General features: G+C 36.0%; 1 protein-coding gene across 9 annotated transcripts in view; it reads left to right on the plus strand.

The window, feature by feature from the left end:
• The window catches only part of ATRNL1 (attractin like 1), an 810133-nt gene that overhangs the window by 96502 nt on the left and 687080 nt on the right, over positions 1 to 26551 (plus strand). For all 9 annotated transcript variants that reach the window (XR_015155896.1, XR_015155897.1, XM_086379578.1 and 6 more), the window contains one exon: positions 12035 to 12218. Coding sequence is in view for 7 of the 9 variants with exons in the window: in XM_086379578.1 (XP_086235704.1) it covers positions 12035 to 12218 (184 nt within the window). In the remaining 2 variants the exon portion in view is untranslated. The remainder of the gene's footprint in view (positions 1 to 12034; positions 12219 to 26551) is intronic.

Raw genomic sequence — 26551 nt, forward strand, 5'->3', positions numbered from 1 at the left:
ACATTTGGTAGTCTGGGTTCTTAAGAAATTTGTCTGTGTCATTTAAGATGTTAAACTTATTGGCATGAAGCTGTTCATTATATTCCCTATTATTCTTATTAATACTTGTAAAATCTGTAGTGATATTTCCTCTTATGTCTGATAAGAATATCTGTGTCTTATTTTTCTGGTCTGTCTGACTAGAGATTAGTAGGTTAATCAATTTATTGACTTTTTCAAATAACCAGCGTTTGTTTCCTGTTTTCTGTCATATTGATTAATGCTTTTTTGTTACATTTATTTTCTTCTTTGAGTTTTATTTGCCTTGTTTTTCTGATTTCTTAAGGTGAAAGAACAGATCATTGAATTGAGATTGAGATCTTTCTTCTTTTAAAAAAAAGTATTGTTATGAATTTCCAAGTCAGTAGTTCTCAAACTTCATACCTAGGAACCACCTGGCGGGTTGTTAAAATAAATCACTATGCCCTAAACTCTGATTTTCTTATTCATTATGTTAGGATTGTTGCTAGGGAATTTGCATTTTTAGGAAGTTTCCAGGTAATGCCAGTTGCTTCCGGGAACCACTGTTGAGAATGACCGCTGTAAGTACTGCTCTAGCTGTATCACATACGCTTTGAAAGAGGCTGCTTCTTTCTTGTTTCTATTTAGTTCAAAATGTTTCCTGCTTTTTTGTGTGTGGTTCTTTTCTTTGGCTCCTGGGTTGTTTAGTGGTATTTTGTTTGATTTATATATTTATATGAAGATTTTTCTGATATCTTTCTTGGCTTTATTTCTGGTTTAATTCTACTATTGTCAGAGACTATATATTTTACAGTTAAATTTTTTCTTGAGTCTTATTTTCTGATCCAGAATATGGTCTACCTTTGTGAATGTTAAATGTGAATTTGAAAAGATACGTCTTCTGCTGTTGTTGGTTATATTATGGTTGATAAAATGATTCAAGTCTTCTGCATCTTTTGTTTGGTACTTTCTTTAGTTCTTGAAAGAACAGTGTAGAAATTTCCAGTTATGATTGTGGATGTATCTATTTCATTTTTAACTTCTACTGGTTTTTGCTTTACTCATTTATTTTTAATTTTTTAAAAGTTAGTTAATTAATTTTCTTAAATTAACATTTTCCTTTGTTTTTTCATTTACTGATTTGTCATTGCTGCCCCCAGGCTTTCTCTACTTGTGAAAAGCAGGGACCATTTCTCTAGTTGTGCTGTGTAGGCTTCTCAACATGGTGGTCTCTCTTGTTATAGGGCATAGGCTCCAGAGCACACAGATTTAGTAATTGTAGTGCACGGACTTAGTTGATGGAATTAACTTAGGTTATGGAATTCCAGCTGAACTATTTCAGATCCTAAAAGATGGTGCTGTTAAACTGCTGCACTCAGTATGTTAGCAAATCTGGAAAACTCAGCAGTGGCCACAGGACTGGAAAAGGTCATTTTTCATTCCCATCCCAAGAAAGGGCAATGACAAAGAATATTCAAACTACCACACAGTTGTATTCATTTTACATGCCAGCAAGGTAATATTCAAAATCCTTTAAGGTAGGCTTCAGCAGTTTGTGAACCGAGACTTTCCAGATGTTCAAGCTGGATTTAGAAAAGGCAGAAGAACTAGAGATCAAATTACCAACATATGCTGATCATAGAAATGATATATGATCCAACATATGCTGGATCATAGAAAAAGCAAGAGAATTCCAAAAAAGCATCTACTTTTCCTTCATTGACTATGCTAAAGCCTTTGATTGTGTGGATCACAACAAACTATGGAAAATTATTAAAGAGATGGGAATCCCCATGACCTTACGTGGCTCCTGAGAAACCCACATGCAGGTCAAGAAGCAACTGTTAGTACTGGACATGGAACAACGGACTGGTTCCAAATTGGGAAAGGAATACATCAAAGGAGATATTGTCACCCTGCTTTTTTAACTTATATGCAGAGAACATCACACAAAATGCCAGGCTGGATGAATCCCAAGCTAGAATCAGGGTTGCTGGGAGAAATATCAATAACCTCAGATATGTAGATGATACCACCCTTATGGCAGAAAGCAAAGAGGAACTAAAGAGTTTCTTGATAAAGGTGAAAGTGGAGAGTGAAAAAGCTGGCTTAAAACTCAACATCAAAAAACAAAATCACGGCATCTGGTCCCATCACTTCATGGCAAATAGATGAAAAAGTTAACAGTGACAGATTTCATTTTCTTGGGCTCGAAAATCACCGCTGACAGTGACTCAGCCACGAAATTAAAACCTGCTTGCTCCTTGGAAGAAAAGCTATAACAAACCTAGGTAGTGTGTTAAAAAGCAGAGACATCACTTCACCGACTAAAGTCCATATAGTTAAACCTATGGTTTTTCCTGTAGTCAAGTATGGATGTGAGGGTTGGCCCATAAAGAAGGCTGAGCCCTGAAGAATTGATGCTTTTGAATTCTGGTGCAGGATAAGACTCTTGGGAACCCCTTGGACAGCAAGGAAATCATACCAGTCAATCCTAAAGGAAATCAATCCAGAATATTCTTTGGAAGGACTGATGCTGAAGCTAAAGCTCCAATACTGGAAAAGACCTTGATGCTAGGAATGATTGAGGGCAGGAGGAGAAGGGGGTGACAGAGGATAAGATGGATGGTATCGTGACTCAGTGGATGTGAGTTTGTGCAAACTCAAGGAGATAGTGAAGGATAGGGAAACCTGACATGCTGCAGTTCATAGGGATCACAGAATCAACAAGGACTTGGTGCTTGAACAACAAGGCTACTTCCTTCTGTCCTTCATAGTTTCTTAGGATAAAGTCTGTGTCACTTGAGCTGTTGTTCCCCTATAGGTTTTTTTAATTTTTCTGTATCTGCTTCTGAAATGTTTTCTGCGCTTTTAGTTTTCAGCAGTTGCATTGTGATATGGATTTCAGAAATTTATCCTGTTTGTGGTTTTCTCAGCTCCTTGAATCTGTAGGGCCATTAATTTGTTAACTATACTTTAAAATCAGAGAAGGCAATGGCAACCCACTCCAGTACTCTTGCCTGGAAAATCCCAGGGACAGGGGAGCCTGGTGGGCTGCAGTCTCTGGGGTCGCACAGAGTCAGACACGACTGAAGCGACTTAGCAGCAGCAGCAGAATACTTTAAATTTTTATTTTTATAAAGGGTACTCTAGGGCTTATAATATGTATATTAGCTTATCAGATTCTACTTTTAAGTAGTGTTCTACCACTTTACACATAGTGTCAGAAGCTCAGAATAGTATTCCTGCATTTCCCTCTTTTTTCCTTTGTGCTTATATCATATCTTGTATGCTATGGAGAGCATAATACATTGTTATAGTTTTTAGTTTGGACAGTTAATCATCATTTACTGGGAGGGAAAATGAGAAATGACACCTTGAGTATTTACTCATATATCAACCATTTCTATGGTTGATCATTCATCTATAGAAATCATTCATCATTCATCTATAGAAATCCAGATTCTGTCTAGTTTCAAGAGTAATTTTTATTCAGTTTAAAGAACTTTTTGGGTTATTTTTTATAGGGCAAGTCTTCAATGATATATCCTCTCTTCTTTTTTTTCCTTTGTCAAAAAAGATTTTACTTACTTTCACTTTTGGAAAATATTTTGTGGGATATAGATTTCTACTTTGATAGTCACTTTTTAGTATAGAGTGCTTCTCATTAATTCAAAAGTGTAACTTCCTTATCTTCCCCCTTCCTTGGTTTCTAACCCTTTCTAACCCTTTCTAACCCTTGGTTTCTGTTGAGAGTCAACTGGCATTCTTATTTTTGCTCTTCTGCTTGTTCATCTTTATTATTTCATGCTGTTCCTTGGCATGGGTTTATTTCTTTATTTTGCCCTGTTTTATATCATTGATCTTCTTGGTTTTAAGGATCTGTAAAGATGTCATTATTTCTGTCTGCCACTGGCATACTTCTGAAACTCTTATCATATTAGATTAGGCTACTTGATATGGTTATACAGGTCCCTGATATTCTGTTAATTGTTTTTCATTGTTTTTGTTTGTATGCTTCATTTTGAATAGTTTCTATTTTTGTGCTTTAAATTAATTGTTCTTTTCCCATAGTGTTTACTCTTGTGTTAATTCTATTCAGTGTATTTTTCATTTCCAGGGATTCTTTTTGAGGCTTTGTTAAATCTCATGTTCATATTTTTTCTAACACTATTGAACATATTTGAGTGGATTTACAGTAGGTTTTGAAGAATTCTCTTCTTTTAATTCTATCTTCTTTTTTATTCCTGTGTCTCTCTTGATTGGTTTTTCTTCTTGTTATGGATTGTATTTTCTTTGGCCTCTATGCTTGTTAATTTTTTAATGCATTTTGAATATTGTATGTTTTTACTCTGTTGGCTGCTGGGGACTTTGCTGTATTCCTTTAAAGAATGTTGGACTTTGTACTAGCATGGGGTTAAGCTTCAAGTGTAAATATTTTGGGAGATTGCTTCTGAGGTCTGTTAGAGAGGATCCAGAGTAACTTTTCGTTGATGGCTAATGTAATCTAGTATTTCATTCCTTTACATCCAATATTACATTTCCTTTTCAGGACCTAATGCCTCTTATACTATGAGGTCTATCTTCTGTGGCTGCTGGGAGCTCAGATTGTTCCCAGCCCTGTGTGAGATCCAGGAATTGTTCAGTCTACTAGTTTCTGGTGGTTCTTTCCATGGCTTTAAGTAGTTTTCTCTTATGCACATGCAAATCAGTACTCAGCAAAAACTTGCAACATTCCCACCGATCTCTTGAGCATCCACTCTGTAGAAACCACATATCTGGTATTATTTCCTATGAATTCTAGCTTGTTAGGACTGTTCTTTTCTTTTTTCTTTTCTTTTTATTTTAATTGGAGGCTAATTACTTTACAGTATTGTGGTGGTTTTGCCATACATTGACATGAATCAGCCATGGGTATACATGAGTTCCTCATCCTGAATCCCCCTCCCACCTCTCTCACCATCCCATCCCTCAGGGTCATCCTAGTGCACCAGCCCTGAGCTCATGCATCGAACCTGGACTGGTGATCTGTTTCACATATGATAATATACATGTTTCAATGCTATTCTCTCAAATCATCCCACCCTTGCCTTCTCCACAGAATCCAAAAGACTGTTCTATATATCTGTGTCTCTTTTGCTGTCTTGCATATAGGGTAATTGTTACCATCTTTCTAAATTCCGTATATATGCGTTAGTATACTGTATTGGTATTTTTCTTTCTGACTTACTTCACTCTGTATAATAGGCTCCAAGTTTCATCCACCTCATTAGAACTGATTCAAATGTATTCTTTTTAATGGCTGAATAATACTCCATTGTGTATATGTACCACAGCTTTCTTATCCATTCATCTGCTGATGGACATCTAGGTTGCTTCCATGTCCTGGCTATTATAAACAGTGCTGTGATGAACATTGGGGTAAATGTGTCTCTTTCCCTTCTGGTTTCCTCAGTGTGTATGCCCAGCAGTGGGATTGCTGGATCATAAGGCAGTTCTATTTTCAGTTTTTTAAGGAATCTCCACACTGTTCTCCATAGTGGCTGTACTAGTTTGCATTCCCACCAACAGTGTAAGAGGGTTCCTTTTCTCCACACCCTCTCCCGCCTTTATTGCTTGTAGACTTTTGGATCGCAGCCATTCTGACTGGCGTGAAATGGTACCTCATTGTGGTTTTGATTTGCATTTCTCTGATAATGAGTGATATTGAGCATCTTTTCATGTGTTTGTTAGCCATCTGTATGTCTTCTTTGGAGAAATGTCTGTTTAGTTCTTAGGCCCGTTTTTGATTGGATTATTTATTTTTCTGGAATTGAGCTGCAAGAGTTGCTTGTATATTTTTGAGATTAATTCTTTGTAAGTTGCTTTGTTTGCTATTATTTTCTCCCATTCTGAAAGCTGTCTTTTCACCTTGCTATGGTTTCCTTCGTTGTGCAAAAGCTTTTAGGTTTAATTAGGTCCCATTTGTTTACTTTTGCTTTTATTTCCATTACTCTGGGAGGTGGATTGTACAGGATCCTGCTGTGATTTATGTCAGAGAGTGTTTGCCTATGTTTTCCTCTAAGAGTTTTATAGTTTCTGGTCTTACATTTAGGTCTTTAATCCATTTTGAGTTTATTTTTGTGTATGATGTTAGAAAGTGTTCTAGTTTCATTCTTTTACAAGTGGTTGACCAGTTTTCCCAGCACCACTTGTTAAAGAGATTGTTTTTTCTCATTGTATATTCTTGCCTCCTTTGTCAAAGATAAGGTAGAACTGTTCTTTTCAAATGCTGCTCTTTGTTTTCTCAACCTGGTAGGGTCACCAGAATCTATTTGCAATCAAATCCCCCTTCTTGCTCAGTGGTAAGAAATTTCCCCTCAGCATATGTTTCAGCAATCACAGGGCTCATCTTGTTTCTCTTTTCTTTAAAACGATAATTCTGTGCTGCTTGTTATCCAGTATCATTTTTAATATTTTCTTCTGCTTTTTAAGTTGTTTATGGCAGGTTGTTAAATGCTATCTAAATATTTCCATCATAACCTGATAAAGAACTCCTGGTATATATAATTCATTTTTGCTTTTTACTTTTTCAAAATTATTCTGTTGCTTCATGTATTTGTTTATTTATTGTCTCTGTCTTCTCTTTAATGAATCAGTGTTTCATTTTCAATAAATTGGGAATGTGATAGAGCACATTACAGAATTAGAAACAAAATTCATTCATATGCAAATAACATATCAATCATAAGCAAATACTTTTTCTGAAATGACATATTTTGTTACTTTAAATGTTTATTGAGACAAAAATGATCTTTTACTATGTGCACATTTCCAAATGCAAAAATAATAAAATAAAATGAGAGTGTAATCATAATTAATTTTACATTTCAAGTTAATCACCTATATCTGAACAAAATTATTTTCTTAATTTTTCATCTGAACTACCATATCACCATTTCTTATTTGAACTGCTGGTGACTAAACCTTCAGAGATTCTGCAGGGGTATTTAGTAACTCACTTTGGTGTCAGACCTGTGTCATAGCTCTTACACTTTTAAATAAATTTTTAAAAAATATTTAATGAGTATTTGAGTGCAGATGATTGCAGCCATGAAATTAAAAGACGCTTACTCCTTGAAAGGAAAGTTATGATCAACCTAGAGAGCATATTCAAAAGCAGAGACATTACTTTGCCAACAAAGGAAACCATAGTCAAGGCTATGGTTTTTCCAGTAGTCATGTATGGATGTGAGAGTTGGACTGTGAAGAAAGCTGAGTGCTGAAGAAATGATGCTTTTGAACTATGGTGTTGGAGAAGACTCTTGAGAGTCCCTTGGACTGCAAGGAGATCCAACCAGTCCATTCTAAAGGAGATCAGTCCTGGGTGTTCTTTGGAAGGAATGATGCTAAAGCTGAAACTCCAGTACTTTGGCCACCTGATGCGAAGAGCTGACTCATTGGAAAAGACTCTGATGCTGGGAGGGATTGGGGGCAGGAGGAAAAGCGGATGACAGAGGATGAGATGGCTGGATGGCATCACTGACTCGATGGACGTGAGTCTCAGTGAACTCCGGGAGTTGGTGATGGACAGGGAGGCCTGGCGTGCTGCAGTTCATGGGGTTGCAAAGAGTCGGACACGACTGAGTGACTGAACTGAACTGAACTGAACTGAGTGCAATAGTGTATTTCATGATGAACTTGCCATTGCTAGTAGGGTGATATACTTTTTTCCATTTAAATTTTAATTTGAGAAAATTGTAAATTCACATACACTTGTAAGAAGGAACAGAGTGATCCTGTGTATCCTTTATGCAGTTTTCCTTGGTGGTAAACATCTTGCAAAAATATAGTACAGAATCACAACCTGGATATTAACATTGATACAATCCACTGATGTTCAGATTTCTCTAGTTTCATTAGAACTCCTTTGCATCTGCATGTATGTAGCGTGTGTAGATGTGTGTGTATATTTAGTTCTGGGCAGTTTTATTGCATATTGTCTCATGTAGCTACCACTGCACTGTCTGTCAACACAAGAATCCTTCACATCATCTTTTTTAGAACACACCTACTTCCCTTACGGTTCAGTGGTAAAGAAGCCTCTTGCAGCCCCGGAAATGTGGGTTTGATCCGATCCCTGAGTCGGGAGGATTCCCTGGAGAAGGAAATGGCAACCCACTCCAGTATTCTTGTCTGGAGAATCCCATGGACAGGGGAACCTGGCGGGCTACAGTCCTTGGGGTTGCAAAAGAGTGAGATACAACTGAGTGACTAAAGAACAACAACATTATCTCTTTAATACCTTGTTCCTTTCCCCTCCCATCCTAACCCTTGACAATCACTCATCTGTTCTTTATGTAATCTTACAATTTTAAGAGTGTCATAAGTGGGTCATTTAAGGTAACTTCAGTATGTTAGTGCCTAAGTCTGCTATTTGATTATTTTTGTTTGTTTCCTGTTTCCTGTGCCTCTGTTTCTCTTCACTTGTTTCTCATGGGTTAACTTAACAAGTTTTAGAATTCAGTCTTGATTTATTTATAGTGTGTGTGTGTGTATTTCTCTGTGTACTTTTCTTAGAGAGTGCTCTGGGTATTAAAATATACGTAAGTGACTTGTCTGTTTACTGGTATCAACATTTTACCACATCAAGTGAAACGTGGAAACTTTGCTTTCATTTACATCCCTCACTTTCCCCACTTCTAAATATCATTGTCGTGAGTATCAGATGACATTATAATTTTTGTTTCCTTCATCAGATATTACTTGTAAGCCGCAAAGAGGAGAGTTTATTGTGTGTAGTCACGAATCTGCTTTATTTGTTGTTCTTTCCTGATGTTATCATTTCATTCGTCTGAAGAATTTTCTTAAGCCATTCTTTAAGGAGAGGGCCACAGGTTTCAAAGTGTTTTAGTTTAGTTTTTTAACTAAATTTTTTTTGGACTGTGTCACATGGCATGTATGATCTTAGTTCCCCGACCAGAAATTGAGCCCACACCACTTGCAGGGGAAACATTGAAGAGCTGAGTCTTAAGTACTCAGCTGCCAGGGAAGTCTGCATATTTATTATGTCTTATACGCAGTTTGGATGTTTTTAGCCACGATTTTTAAAAATAGCTCTTTCAGCTCCATTCTCTTTTTTCTCTTCTTGTGGGATTCCAGTGGTACAAATGTTGGACCAATTGTTATTGTCCCAAAGGTTTCTTAGACTGTTGATTTTTTTGTTTGTTTGTTTATTTTCCCTGGTGTTCAGATTGGGTAAATTTTACTGCTATATCCTCTAGTTTACTGATTCTGTCTGTCACCTCTACGATTGAGTCTGTCCAGTTAACTCAGATTTGTTACTGTATTTTCTTTTCTTCCTTCCTTTCCTCACTGCTTGCCTCCCTCCCTTCCTTCTCTCCTTCCTTTGTCTCCTCACCCTTTTTTTTGGCTGAGATTTGTTGTTTCAAGAGAACTTGTAGTTGCTTGTTGTATCATGGCTGCTTTAAAATTCTTGTTAGATAATTTCAACATCTCAGAGTTAGTGTCACTTGAATGGTCTGGTTCCCAACATGACAAGTGATTTTTTTTTATTAGTGTCTTGGACACTTTGGCTTTATATTGGGAGTCTTCGAATCTGTCTTAAATCTTCTATTTTAGCAGGTTAGTCACTCTGTTTAGGTTTAGCATTAAGATCTTGTGGTGGGAGCTTCTTTTCCAATCTCAGGCCTTTGGGGAAAGTGGAACTCTTCCCCTGTCTGCTTAATGTAAGCGGTGTTTGGTGAATCCCTCTTGCTGGGCTCCTAGTGTCATCTGGGGTTATCCATGGGGGTTCCTCTTCAATTTGTGGAAGGAATAAGCCTATCTAAGTTGCTTTTTATTGCTGGGTTATGGGTTGAGAAAATGCTGGGCTGACTGGCCTTCTTTTGTTGGGTCGGAGGTAATGAGACATCCATCCTATAGTCTTGGAGGCCCTAAGAGTCAGCATTCCTCCTTACACCTTTCATATTTCTCCTGCAGTTTTCTTTGGGACTGTTTACTGGGTTTGTTAGTGGGAAGGAGAGGGAGAAATTAGTCTACACCAACTTTTAAACATTTGGTGTGTTAATTTTTTAAACTCTAAATTTCCTTAGTTGTAAAGAGAGGATAGCAATAGTAAACTTTCAAAGCTTTCATATTATCAGATAAACTAGTGAGATACTCCCTGAGACATAATATATACTCTGTAGATAATGGTGCTACAGCTGATTGCCAGGTTGCTTATTGCATTATTGTTTTTAAGAACAAACTGAAACACTAATGAGTCACTGTGTAGGATTATTTAAATAAGTCATCATCAATACAATAGAATTTAGCTAATGAAAGTGAAAGTAATAAATGGGATGTGAAAAGATGCCCCAGATGTTTTGTTAAGTGAAAATATAGTTGTAAAATCGCATGATTTTTTTGGTATAAATATTTATAGGTATCTATGTACATGTAAGTCATATATATTTGTCTTGTCTATTGTAATTAAATATTCAGAACTGTAGTTTCAAAATATTCTGAATGTAACAATTTGTGGAAAATACCTCTGGATAATGGGCTAGGGGAGAAGGTAACATGCACTGTTGCATTATATACCTCTTTATTGTCACAATATATTTTGATAAGTAGTTTTATCTTTTATTAAAAAGAGGTGAATAAAAACATGAAAACCTTCAATTTGGCACTATATATATACACACAGATACATATATATAGCTTTAATAAGTAGTTGAAGAATGTTAAAAGAATGCCCATTAGTTACAAGAATACTCCGAAATTTCTTTAAATATGTTTAGTTTTCTCTGAGTAAAATTGGCTTTAACAAATCCTTCTGATACTTCTTTTATGACTTTATGATTGATGAAGTATATTCTTTATTACCTTAAAATTGTGTGAATGTGAAGAATTTTTAAGCATCACTTTTATTTTCTGTTCCTTGCTTTGAGTATTTCATTGAGCTGTCTAGAATGCCAAAGTTTAGGTGACAAAGTTAGAGGGAAGATGCAAGTGTGATTGGATATTTAAAGACTAATAACAGATTTCTGTATGGTTGCTCTTTATAATCTAAATTCCTTTAAGGCCAAAAGATATGTAGTTTTTCATTTGCATATTCTTAAAAGCATTTCTTGCATATGATTAGAACTTGTTTCAGTGAATTTGCTATAGAAATGAGAGTCCCTTCTAGATATATCAAGTAGAATGGGACTTAAAATAGGGAGTTAATTACAGTAGTACTAGAGACACCAAAGTGAGGGAATTAGTCAGAAATCTGGAGCTGCTGCATACCCGGGCTGGAACTTAGGACCACGTTTGTAGGTGAGCTGCTTTCTGTAGATGCCGCTTCTGCCACTGAGCAAGTGCTGCGCCTGCTCCTGTTGCTGTCAAACCACCACTGCCATTGCCCAGTAGCACCTACCTGTTCCTACTTCTAGAGAAGAAAGAAAGTAGAATGTCTTTCTTCCATTTGCCTTCTGTTGTCTCCCAAGTCCTTTCATTACTGGAAACTGATGGTAGCACAGCTGTCAAATGAGTCTTGGAAATTTAATTTTTAGGTTTTTATCAGTAATACAAAGGACTCTTAGAAGGGATAGTGAGACTTATAACCAAGAGATAAAAGACTAGCACAGTGCTAAAAATTGTTAAGACAAGAGTCTTATCTTTTTAGTCTTTGTAATGTCAGTGACTACCTCAGCCTGTAACATAATAACCTCTCACAAACTTTTATTAAATCTTTGTTTTTTCAGGGTTATTTACAGATACAGAAATATATGTGAGAATAAGGTTTAGTTTTTTCTTGCATATACAAAAAATTAGATATTTTCAATATTTCAAAGTTTAATTAAAATCTACAAAGAGGCCAGTTTTAATCACCTTTGGTCTTTAGCACCCAACATAGTAACTAGCACATATTTAATACTTTAAATTATTATTAGATATACTTTACTCATAAAATGTGGTATTAGAATGAACTCGTTGGTAGTTTGGTGGTATATTAGTTTTTTAAAAATACTATTTAAGTTCACATTTTATCTTCTTTCTCTTATAGCATCAAACACTTGGCTTGTTCCAGAAACTAAAGGAGCTATTGTTCAAGGGGGATATGGCCATACCAGTGTGTATGATGAAATAACAAAGTCCATTTATGTTCATGGAGGCTATAAAGCATTGCCAGGCAACAAATATGGATTGGTAGATGACCTTTATAAATATGAAGTTAACCCAAAGACTTGGTGAGTAGATTGGGCTGAAGTGTGATGGGAAAATTGGGCACTGTTCTATTTTATATTTGTATAATAGTGGTGTGTATTAAATGTTTTCGGGGAGGTATTCTTGACTTTTTTCCCATCTTAATTTCGACTAATGATAGTCTGTTATGTAGCAGAGGCACTACATAATGCATTTTCTCTGTAGCCATCTTTACTGTAAATGACTGACTTTGCAGTGTTTTCCAGTCCTGTAGACAGTCTTGTTCTGTATAAATCACTCATAAGTGCTGATACTGTGTGCAGTTCAGAAGAGCAGTTTTCTTACCAATATATCTTTGAGTTTTGACATTATCTGTACTGGGATTTGTTCTTCTTTACACTCATATTTTATTGTCCGTTGTAAATTTTGAAAGCATTTGTTCAGTGTCATCATCTAATTTCCTGTGAAATACAAAGCTGTAACATTTAGGTAAATTTTCTTTTATTGTTGTTATAAATAATACTACAATGTACATCTTGAACCAGTCATTTTACATAAGCAAGAGTTTCCCTAGGGTGCATCTCTAGAAGTGAAATTGCTGTATCTGAGGATATTCACATCCTCAACTTTAGGACACATTTAGCAAGCCTAATTGCTTTTTGAGTCACTGTGATGACGTACCACTTCCTCCAGCAGGGTATAAGTGTTCTCGTTTCTTCTTAGTCCCACCAATACTTAATAATTATGAGGATATTTTCCTTTTGCCAGTGCAATGGATGTGAATGGTATCCTACTGATATTTTAATGTGCATATCCTGATTGATATAGTGAATAAGCATATTTTTATGCGTTCATTTGCACTTGTGTTTTTTGTTTAGTGAATTGCTTATTCACAGCCATAATTTTTTCTTATGTTTAAAATGTTAATTTTTCATTTATTGATTTTTCTATGTATATGAGTTTTATTGACCAATATGCTATTTTTATTTAAAGTTTTTATTATATTTGGAAAATTTTCAGCAATTATTTCTTTTTAAAAGTTTTAGTTGAAGTATAATTGATTTAAGTGGTGTGTTAGTTTTAAGTGTACAGCAAAGTGAAGCATATATTCACTCTTTTTTTAGATTCTTTTTGTTGTACTCATTTTCTTTTCTAAGATCTGGAAAGAGACCAGTGTTTTGTTCTAAGATACTAAACATTCTTTTAAACTTACATGAAATTAACTATATGTTTAAATGAAATACAGTTTTCCACTGAATTGTGATTTGTTCTGCGCCCTTCACTTTCACACATATATTCTAATTTTTACTTTACTTGAAAAAAAAAAAGACAGAATTAAAGAAAATGAAGACTTTTCCTTTGAGTAGCTTTGCTAATTAATTTTTTTTTTTTTTAGTTTAAATAAAATGCAGTATTCTATTTTAGTAGATAGACTACTTTGCTGAACTTTTAGAAGATGTGTATTTGGAGAAATTATTTTTCAGTGGTAAAGTTAATTATTCTGGACTATAATTTCCACTTAGAAAAATTAGAAATTACCTCTTTTTAAGGCATGAGAGGACTGTAAAGACAGTAAGAATATGTTGGTCAAGATTTAGGAGAGGTAAATGACAAAGGAGGTATGACTGGCATTTTGTACAACTGTTGTTCTTGAAACAATTGTGAGTCCTGAAAGCTTCCTGAGAAACTGAGCAGAACTTTTGTCAATCAATATGAAGGACCAAGTTGTATTTCTAGGTGTGCCAAGGAAGAGAGGTTTTTATTAATGATATAGTCTGGTCCCTGAAGTTCTAAACCTAAGAGTGAGGATAAGCTTATCTTTGAAACATCATGCTCTTTGATTGGATTGTGGTGATCTACCCATGGCCTAAATTGGTGACAGAGAAAAGTAAATCCTCTCTTGAGTAAAAAAGTATCATACAGAGGCTCAAATTAGTTCATTTACAATATATGTTGCAAAACAAAAAATAGTAAGTCTTAGAAAAAGAAAAGCCATGAAAAAAAACCCAGCCATTTGAAATATACCAATAGGATAATGGTGGTTTCATAAGAAACTATAAAATAATTAGGATTTTATGATCAAGGAATTACAGGTAGGAAAATATTGACAGACAACTGGAAACTTATACTAACTTGATTACTAAATAATCAAGTAGAAATTATAGAATTGGAAAATTGATTATTAATAAATTCTAGTCAAGGCTATGGTTTTTCCTGTGGTCATGTATGGATGTGAGAGTTGGACTGTGAAGAAGGCTGAGTGCCGAAGAATTGATGCTTTTGAACTGTGGTGTAGGAGAAGACTCTTGAGAGTCCCTTGGACTGCAAGGAGATCCATCCAGTCTATTCTGAAGGAGATCAGCCCTGGGATTTCTTTGGAAGGAATGATGCTAAAGCTGAAACTCCAGTACTTTTTGCGAAGAGCTGATTCATTGGAAAAGACTCTGATGCTGGGAGGGATTGGGGGCAGGAGGAGAAGGGCACGACAGAGGATGAGATGGCTGGATGGCATCACTGACTCGATGGACGTGAGTCTGAGTGAACTCCGGGAGTTGGTGACGGACACGGAGGCCTGGCGTGCTGCGATTCACGGGGTTACAGAGTCAGACACGACTGAACGACTGAACTGAACCGAACACAGGTTAGACATAGCTGAGGGGGAGGTTAGTGAAACAGAAGATGGATCATATTGAAATAAAGAAAGACAAAGAATGAAAAATAAAAGAGGGAAAGAAATGTGAGGGACATGTGGAAATATTGTAACATGCATGTGATTGAAGTCCAGAAGAGGATTGAGAAAATAATGTAGAGACTATTTGAAGTCTCAAATGCCTGAGAATTTTTAAGACAAAAGATGTCCACCTACAAATTGTGTATGAGTATGGAGGGGTGAGTACAAAGAAACATACACTTAAAAATATCATTGCAAAATTGATGAAAACCCAAATAGAATGAGAAAAGCCACCAGAGGGGAAAAAGACATATTCTCTTTAAAGGAGCAACACTAAGACTGACAAATGATATTTTTTTAATTGGAAAAATGGAATCTAGAAGGCATGGTGTCTTCAAATAGCTGAAGGAAGATAATCATCTGTCCAAAATTACCCAGTGAAAAACCCTTAAAAAATGAAAGCAAAGAATAGACTTTTCAGAAAAACAAGAATTGAATTTGACAATAGCAGATCTGTAATACAGAAAATACTGAATAAATAAAGAAAATTCTATTGAAGTAGAAGAAAAATAATCCTGGATACTGGAGGGAATAGAGAAATGGAAAGGGTAAATCTAAGTGATTATTTATTGTAAAATAGTATAATGGTAATTATAAAAAAGCCCTCTATGTCCAACAAGTGAATAGAGGGAAAAATGAGAAGACTACTTCATGCATTTGGAAGAAAACAAGAAAGGAATGGAAAGGGAGCAGAATAAAATTGGGACAAATATAAAGGAAGATGGTTTAATGGTAATTGCTTCCCTGGTGACTCAGAGACTCGGGTTTGATCCCTGGGTCGGGAAGATCCCCTGGAGAAGGAAATGGCAACCCACTCCACTACTCTTGCCCAGAAAATTCCATGGACAGAGGAGCCTGGTAGGCTACAGTCCAGGGGGTTGCAAAGAGTCGGACATGACTGAATGACTTCACTTTCACTTTCATAATGGTAATAGAGGCTTAAATATATCAAAATTTAAACGCTTGTTAATAGCAGCATATAACTCAGGAAGAAGGGTAAATGTTGTTCAGTATTTCTAAGGTCTTCATATGATATGGGAATTAATTAGAAAACTAATTTAAAGTGGACATAATTAGTTAAGGATTTATATTATAATCATTAGGTAACAAAAAAGCACTCTATGTCCAACAAGTGAAGAGAGGGAAGAATAAGAAGACTACTTAGTGCATTTGAAAGAAAACAAGAAAGGAATGGAAAGGGAACAAAATAAAATTGGGACAAATATAAAGGAAGATGGTTTAATTAACTCCAAATATGTCATCATTACACTAAAAGTGAAGAAGGAAATATTCCAGTTACACTAAATGTAAGAGACTAAATATTCCAGTCAAAAGCTAAAGATTTTTAGACTGGGTATAAAAATTAAAGCCTAGCCATATGCTTCTTAGAAAATATACAAAAAGTATAAAGGTATTTAGAGCAATTGGAAGTAAAGGGTGGAAGAAAGATACATATTATGCAATCACGAAACAAAAGAATGTTGGTATAATTGTACTCAGTTCAGTTCAGTTCAGTCGCTCAGTCATGTTGGACTCTTTGCGGCCCCATGAACCGTAGCACACCAGGCCTCCCTGTCCATCACCAACTCCTGAAGTCCACCCAGACCCATGTCCATCGAGTCGGTGATGCCATCCAACCATCTCATCCTCTGTCGTCCCCTTCTTCTCCTGCCCCCAATCCCTCCCAGCATCAGGGTCTTTTCCAGTGAGTCAGCTCTTCGCATCAGGTGGCCAAAGTATTGGAGTTTCAGCTTCAATATCAGTCCTTCCAATGAACACCCAGGACTGATCTCCTTTAGGATGGACTGGTTGGATCTCCTTGTTCCAAGGGACTCTCAAGAGTCTTCTCCAACACCACAATTCAAAAGCATCAATTCTTCGGCACTCAGCTTTCTTTATAGTCCAACTCTCACATCCATACATGACCATGGGAAAAACCATAGCCTTGACTAGAAGGACCTTTGTTGGCAAAATAATGTCTCTGCTTTTTAATATGCTGTCTAGGTTGGTCATAACTTTCCTTCCAAGGAGTAAGCGTCTTTTAATTTCATGGCTGCAGTCACCATCTGCTGTGATTCTGGAGCCCTAAAAAATAAAGTCTGACACTGTTTCCACTGTTTCCCCATCTGTTTCCCATGAAGTGATAGGACCAGATGCCATGATCTTTGTTTTCTGAATGTTGAGCTTTAAGCCAACTTTTTCACTCTCCTCTTTCACTTTCATCAAGAGGCTTTTTAGTTCCTCTTCACTTTCTGCCATAAGGGTGGTATCATCTGCATATCTGAGGTTATTGATATTTCTTCCGGCAATCTTGATTCCAGCTTGTGCTTCCTCCAGCCCAGCGTTTCTCATGTTGTACTCTGCATATAAGTTAAATAAGCATGGTGACAATACACAGCCTCGACATACTCCTTTTCCTATTTGGAACCAGTCTGGTGTTCCATGTCCAGTTCTAACTGTTGCTTCCTGACCTGCATACAGATTTCTCAAGAGGCGGGTCAGGTGGTCTGGTATTCCCATCTGTTTCAGAATTTTATTCTATCAGACCAATGAGAATTTAAGTCAGGTGTATGCCTGGAAAATATAATAGTTCTGAATTTAAATGTACCTTATAACTCTATGGTAAGTAAAGCAAAACTGACAGAAGATGGGACAAATCATAGTATGATGTTTTAAACCCAGTTATTTTGGTAACTGTTCTTGAACACTAAAAGCCAGTAAAGATAGAAAAGATTTGAAAAGCTCAATTTATAATTTTGGAGTTTTTTTTTACCAAAAAAACCCCAAATATGAGTGCATATTATCTTATGACTGCAGAATATATGTTGTTTTCAAGTACCCTGGGAACATTTTTCTAAAATTTACCTTATACTGGGTTTTAATGCAAGTCTAAAGAAATTTAAAAAGAATGAAATCATGTGAAGTAATTAACCACAGTGAAATAAATAAAAAGTAACTAGAAAAGGATGTCTGTAATTAGTAAACTCCTTAAAATTGGTTAACTAAATTATGCAGAAAATTAGAAAACATTTGTACTGAATAATAGTACAAGATGATTATGATGCTGTCAAATAAAGACATTTATAACTTTAAATGCATTTATTAGAAAATATTTTAAACAGCCTGAAAATCAGTGGTCTAAGCTTAACCTCAAGAAGTCAGAATATAAGCAGGAGATTAATCTCAAAGAAAGAATAAGATGAATAAATGTAGAGTAAGACAATAGGAGATAGAGCACAAATTAGTGTGAAATAGAAAACAAACATATGATAGAGATACAGCCATCAAAAATCAGCAAAGTTGGTTGTTTGTGGAGGTAGATCCCCACCCAGATTTAGAAACAGAGATCACAGTTGGCCTTCTGTATGCGTGGGTTCAACCAATCATGGATTGACAATATTAAAAAGAAAGTTCAAAAAAGCAAACAGAACTTGAATTTGTCATGCACCAGCAGCTACTCGCATAGCATTTACATTGTGTTTACAGCAGTTTATATAGCATTTAGATTGTATTAGGTGTTACAAGTAATCTAGAAAGGACCTAGATTATACAGGAGGATGTGTATAGGTCATATGCCATTTTATGTAAGGATCTTGAACATCTGTGGATTTTGGAATTGGCGAGGCTTCTGGAACCAATTTCCCACAGATACTGAGGGATGGCTGTGTACTCAAATAACCAATTTTCAGAATGAAAACAGACATTATGGACATTATAGACATTAAATGATAATAAATGAACATGATAAGCAACTGTATGAGAGTAACAGTTAATTTAAAAACATTAAATGAGCCATGTCAAATACCTAGAAAAATGAAACTTACTAGAATTGATGCATGAAGAGACAGAAAATTGGAATAATCTTATAACAAAGAAGTAGAGTCTATGCTTGAAATCCTCTTCTGTTAAAGAAACAAACACAAAGCAAGACAAAATAAAACTCCAAACTCTCCAGGCCCAGATAACTTTATTTGTGAATGTTTCCAGATATTTAAGAAGTATATATTTAAGAAATAACACCAGTCATTCACAAACTTTCAGAGAACAGAAATAATTATTTTGCAGTTTTATGGAGTAGCAAAACTTTGAGACAAAAATATGAAAAAGATATTACAGTAAGGAGATTATAGTGTTATGTTTTTTCATTAAAATAAAAAAGCAGGTGAATCCAGCAATTTATGGAAAGAATAATACATTATTTGGATTCACTTTAAGAATAAAAGATTAAATAAAATTTCATGAAAGAATAATTAACACATTGAAAAAATAAAGAAATAAAGGCATATATTTTTCTCAAACAATACATAGGATGTTTATAAAAAATTTAACTTATATTCATGAAGAACCTCTAATGCAGTAGGAATAGAAGTAAACTATTCATGTAATAAAAGAAAAACTTTATTGCAAACATTAGAGTGTATTGTTGAAAAATTTCCCTTTAAAGTTAGGAATGAACAAGAGTGGTTACTATCACTGTTTCTATTCACTATTGTATTGGAATATCCAGACAGTGCAATAATACAATTAAAGTAAAAGGAAATAACAAAGTATAAAAGATACATTGGTAATAGTTTGCTTGACATAAGGTCAATATAAAGAAAATACAATTCTATATACCAAGAACAATTGGAAAATGATACTTTAAAATTAATATAAGATTAGGATGTCAAAAATGTGAGAAGTAAATGTCATGACATATATGCAGGATCTTTACACAGAAAACTCAAAAACCTTGTGAGAAATTGAAGCCCTAGATAAATGGAAGATACAGGGTTGGCCAAAAGGTTCATTTGGGCTTTTCCATAAGATCCTACAGAAAAACCCCAGTGAACTTTTTGGTCAACCCAATGTATTATGATAATTAATTGAAATACTCAGTATTGTAGAGATATCTATTCTGTCCTAATTGATCTTTAGATTTAGTGTAATCCCAAAACACAATTGCAGAAAGTAGTATTTTCTTTTAGAAGTTGACATGCCTATTTTAAAATTTATATGAAAATTCAAAGGATCAATCATAGCTAAAACTAGCTTTTAGAAGAACAAAGCTGAAAGTCTTCTCTTCTAGATCTCATGAATGTGAGGCTACAGTAATTAAGTATTGCTGCAAAGATAGGGACATAAACCATTATAGCAAATAGGAGCTCCCCAGATAGACCTATACATTTATCAGAACTTTATAACATGGGGCTTTCCTGATGGCTCAGTGGGTTAAAGAATCTTCCTGCAATGCAGGAGATACTGGAGGCGTGGGTTCAGTCCCTGGGTTGGGAAGATCCCCTGGAGGAGGAAACAGTGACCCACTCCAGTATTCTTGCCTGAAAAATCCCATAGACAGAGGGGCTTGGAGGGTCGCAAAGAGTCGGACACGACTAAGCGACTAAGTACGGACACAGAGTATCACACAGTCGGCACTAGGCAGTTGTTTTTTCAATAAATGATTCTGGGTCAATGGTTATACAATTGAAATAAATGAATCCAGGGCCCTGTTTTACATCTCATACACAAAAATTAGTTTCAGATCAATGTAAATCTAGGTGTAGAGTACAAAATAATAAATATTGTAGATGATAACAGATAAATGTCTTTGTTTTTATTGGTGAAGAAAGACTTTAAAAATAGAATTTAAACAGTATTCTCAATAAAGGAAAAATGATAAACTGAACTATATACATGTAAAAATATCACTAAGAAACTGAAAAGGCAAACTGCAGTGTAGGACGGACTGGCAATACGTAAAGTCAACAAAGGTCACTTTTCCTGAGTATATAGAGAAGTACTACAAATCAGCAAGAAAATGTCAGACAACTCAGTAGAAAATGGGGAAGCAACTTGAACAAAAATATATCCAAACGACAAAAACACATACTAAAAAGTGCTCAACCTCAATTACCACAAGGTAATTTAAAATAACACTCAGATATCACTACACATCCACCTGAATGGTTAAAATTTATAAGGTGGTTTATCCAAGTGTGTATAAGCTGGTAGAAGCATTCTGAAAAACCTGTTGACAGTTTCTGCTAAATTTGAATACATTCATACACATATGTAATCTATGTATCCTATGAAATAGTTTTATAGCTATATATTCAACAAATGTATTATATATGCAAATATAGTATACAAATATACTATATACAAATATATATAAATATTGTGGGCTTCCCTGGTAGCTCAGAGGGTATAGAATCTGCCTGCAATGTGGGAGACCTGGGTTCGATCCCTGGGTTGGAAAGATCCCCTTGGAGAAGGAAACGGCTACCCACTCCAGTATTCCGGCCTGGAGAATTCCATGGACAGAGGAGAGTGGCAGGCTATAGTCCACGGGGTTGCAAACAGCTGGACACAACTGAGTGACCCTCACTTTTTCATAAATACAGTACATGTAAATATAAATATAGTATACAAATACACTGTATTTCAGACACTCATTATGCAGAGAGATTGTCAAGGATAAACACACCAATGGCACGTTCATCAGTATTTTGTAGAATACTGCTAACTAATAACATATTTGTGAAATTGTCTTGTGTCACTTTTCCAAAACCTCTGACAGTTACATTTTTAGAGAAATCACAAAATCTTGATAGTTCAGTAAAGTAGCTTTGAATTGTTTAGCCGCTCAGTTGTGTCTGACTCTGTGTGACCCTATGGACTGCAGCCCGCCAAGCTTCCCTGTCCATCACGGTCTCCCAGAGTTTTCTCAAACTCATGTCCATTGAGTCAGCTTTGAATACTCTAATGTAAAAATAACTCTCATTATATCAAATTTAAGAAGCTATAGGAAATCATTTCGTGGAACCAGATTAACATCATTATGAAAACATATTTCAAGTATATGTGATTTCAGAGATTTTTTTGAGATTTTAATATAGTACCACAAAAGCATTATCTAAAACATCCTGTATTTGTAGAAATTCTCATTTCTCAAAAATGATTCCTTTTGTATTTTAGGATGTTTTATTTATTGGTATTATCCTTTGCTAAGAGACTTTAAATTTGCTGTAATGATTTTTGGTACCAGGGCCATTAGGGTCTCCATTTCTTAGCCTCGTTAAATGAGATGTCTCATAATGTTTTTTGCATGTACGTGTTTGTAGAGCTTGTAGCAGGAGCTCACATCTTCATTTTTCTTCTGTGTCAAGGCTTTTATGTAACAGACCTCAGATTTTTTTATCCTATTGTTGAAGTTGTTTTCTCTATTATTGTGTTCCTTTAAAACGCAATAACAAAAGCACAGTATGTTTTAACACATAAGATACATACAAAACATTATCATTTACAACTTACAGCTGTAATTATAAATTTGATATTTTTTTCCATTTTTTCAACTTAAAAGAAGATTTCAACTATACTTAGAAATACTAAAAAAGTAGTGTGTCTTATGTTTCCTCATGATTATATTCAGAGTTTGCATTTTGGTAGAACAGTAAAATGTGTTCTTCTATGACTATTTTTTTGGAAAAAAGAAATCTTGTTACATAAAATTCTCCATTTTAACCATTTAAAGTTTACAATTCAGTGGTTTTTGTTTATTGATAACGTTATGCTGCCATCACTAATCTCAGAATATTTCCTTCTCCCTTAAAAGAACTCCTGTTCTTTCCTCTACCCTTTCCCTCCATCCCTTGGAAACCACTAATCTACTTTCTGTCTCTGTAGTTTTACCTATTCTCAGTATTTCATGTCAATGAAATGTACAGTATGTGACCTTTTGCATCTGGCTTCTTTCACTTAGGATAATTTTTTCAGGATTCGTCTATGCTGTAGTATGTTTCTGCACTTGATTCTTTGTAATGGCTGGATAATATTCCATTGTACGAATATACCACGTATTGTTAATGCACTCATCAGTTGATGGACAGTTGTTGGGTTGCTTTTTCTTTGGGCTATTGTGAGTGAGGCTGCTGTGAACCTTCTGTAGAGTTTAACTATATTTTGGTTAAAGTAATGGTTAAAGTGTTTTCAGGTTTCTCCTCTGTAAAGATACAATTTTTCTTTTTAAAATAATAACCTTGTGGGGGATACTTTTAGCTTATGTAAACACAGTTTCTCATTAAATTTTTTCAAAAAATTATTTTTAACTGGAAGATAATTGCTTTACAATATTGTATTGATTTCTGCCATACATCACATGAATCAGCCATAGGTAGATATATGTCCTCACTCTCTTGCACCTCCCTCCCACTTCCCACTCCATTGTCCTCCTCTAGGTAGCCCCTGTTTGAGTTCCCTGAGTCATACACCAAACTCCCATTGGCTATCTATTTTACGTGTGGTAATTGCATATGTTTCCATGCGACTCTCTCCATTCATCCCACTTTCTCTCTCCCTCATCTCCCCCGGTCATATCCGTAAGTCTCTTTTCCCTGTCTGCATCTCCAGTGCTGCCCTGCAGATAGGTTCATCAGCAGCACTTTCTAGATGCCATATATTTTATACTAGTTTTAGCATCCATTAATAATTCTTGTGAGAAACAGTTATTACTATGATGATTACCATATGGTGGTATGCTAATGTTTTTCTGTATAAATATCCCAAGTTGTATGTTCACTTATATCAGTATGAAAGGATAGATTTTTATTTTATTCAATGTTTTATAATCTATTACTATTCCTTCTTTTGGTGCCCAGAGTGTCCCAGATTTGGCCTCTGTGAACTATTCCAGTAAGTGTTCCGTATTATTCAGACACGTCCCCAATCACTCTTGTGCCTTTCTATACTTGTTGGCACAGGCATAAAATAAATTTTTTTTACATCTTACAGTTTCCCTGCTTGAGTAAGTCATTTATGTCTTCAAGGAACCTTGATTGCATCTAGTGTATGGTTGGTTGGTGGTGGTTTAGTCGCTAAGTCGTGTCCGACTCTTTTAAGACCCCGTGGACTGTAGCCTGCCAGCCTCCTCTGTCCATAGGGATTCTATAGGCAAGAATACTGGAGTGGGTTGCCAGTTCCTTCTCCAGGGGCTTCCCGACCCAGGAATCAAACCCAGGTCTCCTGCATTGCAGGCAGATTCTTTACCAACTGAGCTATGAGGGAAACTAGTATATAATTGTATTTAAAAACAAGATTAGGGGACTGGGTATGTTTATTACTTTTCTGATGTGTTTATCAGTTCAGCTCAGTCGCTCAGTTGTGTCCAACTCCTTGTGACCCCATGAACCGCAGCACCTCAGGCCTCCCTGTCCATCACCAACTCCCGGAGTTTACACAAACTCGTGTCCATTGAGTCAGTGATGCCCTCTAAACTTCTCCTCTGTCGTCCCCTTCTCCTCCTGCCTTCAATCTTTCCCAACATCAGGGTCTTTTCAAATGAGTGAGCTTTTTGCATCAGGTGGCCAAAATATTGGAGTTTCAGCTTCAACATCAGTCCTTCCAATGAACACCTAGGACTGATTTCCTTTAGGATGGACTAGTTCTATCTCCTTGCAGTCCAAGGGACTCTCAAGAGTCTTCTCCAATACCACAGTACAAAAGCATCAGTTCTTCAGTGCTCAGCTTTCTTCACAGTCCAACTCTCATATCCATACATGACCACTGGAAAAACCATAGCCTAGACTAGACAGACCTTTGTTGATAAAGTATGTCTCTGCTTTTTAATATGCTATCTAGGTTGGTCATAACTTTCCTTCCAAGGAGTAAGCGCCTTTTTAATTTCATGGCTGCAGTCACCATCTGTGGTGATTTTGGAGCCCCCCAAAATAAAGTCAGCCACTGTTTCCACTGTTTCCCCATCTATCTGCCCTAAAGTGATGGGACCAGATGCCATGATCTTCGTTTTCTGAATGCTGATCTTTAAGCCAACTTTTTCACTCTCCTCTTTCACTTTCATCAAGAGGCTCTTTAGTTCTTCACTTTCTGCCATAAGGGTGGTGTCATCTGCATATCTGAGGTTATCGATATTTCTCCCGGCAATCTTGATTCCAGCTTGTGCTTCCTCCAGCCCAGCGTTTCTCATGTTGTACTCTGCATATAAGTTAAATAAGCAGGGTGACAATATACAGCCTTGATGTACTCCTTTTCCTATTTGGAACCAGTCTGTTGTTCCATGTCCAGTTCTAACTGTTGCTTCCTGACCTGCATACATGTTTCTCAAAAGGTGGGTCAGGTGGTCTGGTATTCCCATCTCTTTCAGAATTTTCCTCAGTTTATTGTGATCCACACAGTTAAAGGCTTTGGCATAGTCAATAAAGCAGATGTTTTTCTGGAACTTTTCTTGCTTTTTCCATGATCCAGTGGATGTTGGCAATTTGATCTCTGGTTCCTCTGCCTTTCCTAAAACCAGCTTGAGCAGCTGGAAGTTCATGGTTCACATATTGCTGAAGCCTGGCTTGGAGAATTTTAAGCATGACTTTACTATCATGTGAGATGAGTGCAATTGTGCGGTAGTTTGAGCATTCTTTGGCATTGCCTTTCTTTGGGATTGGAATGAAAACTGACCTTTTCCAGTCCTGTGGCCACTGCTGAGTTTTCCAACTTTGCTGACATATTGAGTGCAGCACTTTCACAGCATCATCTTTCAGGATCTGGAATAGCTCAACTGGAATTCCATCACCTCCACTAGCTTTGTTCCTAGTTATACTTCCTAAGGCCCATTTGACTTCACATTCCAGGATGTCTGGCTCTAGGTGAGTGATCACACCATCATGATTAACTGGGTCGTGAAGATCTTTTTTGTACAGTTCTTCTGTGTATTCTTGCCACCTCTTCTTACTATCTTCTGCTTCTGTTAGGTCCATACCATTTCTGTCCTTCATTGAGCCCATCTTTGCATGAAATGTCCCTTGGTATCTCTAATTTTCTTGAAGAGATCTCTAGTATTGTTTATAGATCCTGTCAGAAGATAGAGCCAGGAGATTTACAAACATACATCTGTATCTATTCATAGAAATTGGTGTATATCTTTATTACTGTATATCTGTTTAAGCTGCATAATAATGTAATACAACATTATAGGATTTATTTTAGACTTCCTCTCCTTCATATTGGTAAATCCCAAATCCCTTTTGAAAGTGAAAAATCCAGATCCCATTTTACAGTTCATGTATTTTTTAATAAGTATCTGCTTATTAGGTACTGGAGGTTGGTTTATATATTGTAGTAAAGGTATCATATCTGGAAAAGCAGCTGTAATTTTTGTCACCATCACTTTATTTTCTTGTTGTCTTTTGATTAGTAGGCTTTATTTTTTAGAACAGTTTTAGGTTTAAAGAAAAATTAGTAAAAGGTAGGGAGCAAGCAAGCATGCCCAAATACCTGCATATGTTCCCCATCCCCAGTCTATTATTAACATTTTGCATTAGTCTGGTACATTCGTTACAAGTGATGTCAATATTGATCCATTGTTACTAACTAAAGTCCATAGTTTACATCAGGATTTACTTTCGTGTTGTAGGTCCGGTGGGTTTACACCGTGTATAATGACGTGTTCCACTGCACTGTATCATACAGAATAGTTTCAGTTGCCCTTGAAATCATGTGCTCACCTCCTGCTCTCCCTGCCCAAGCCCTGGCAACTGTTGATATTTTTGCTGTCTCCATTGCTTTGCCTTTTCCAGAATGATATATAGTTGGAATCATACAGTATATATCCTTTTTTAGATTGGCTTCTTTCTCTTGGCAATATGTTTTTATGGTTCCTTG

This window comes from Bos grunniens, chromosome 26, assembly GCF_055505025.1.
Source record: "Bos grunniens cultivar Pamir isolate PY7600 chromosome 26, Bosgru_T2T1.0, whole genome shotgun sequence".
Taxonomy (NCBI): Eukaryota; Metazoa; Chordata; class Mammalia; order Artiodactyla; family Bovidae; genus Bos; species Bos grunniens.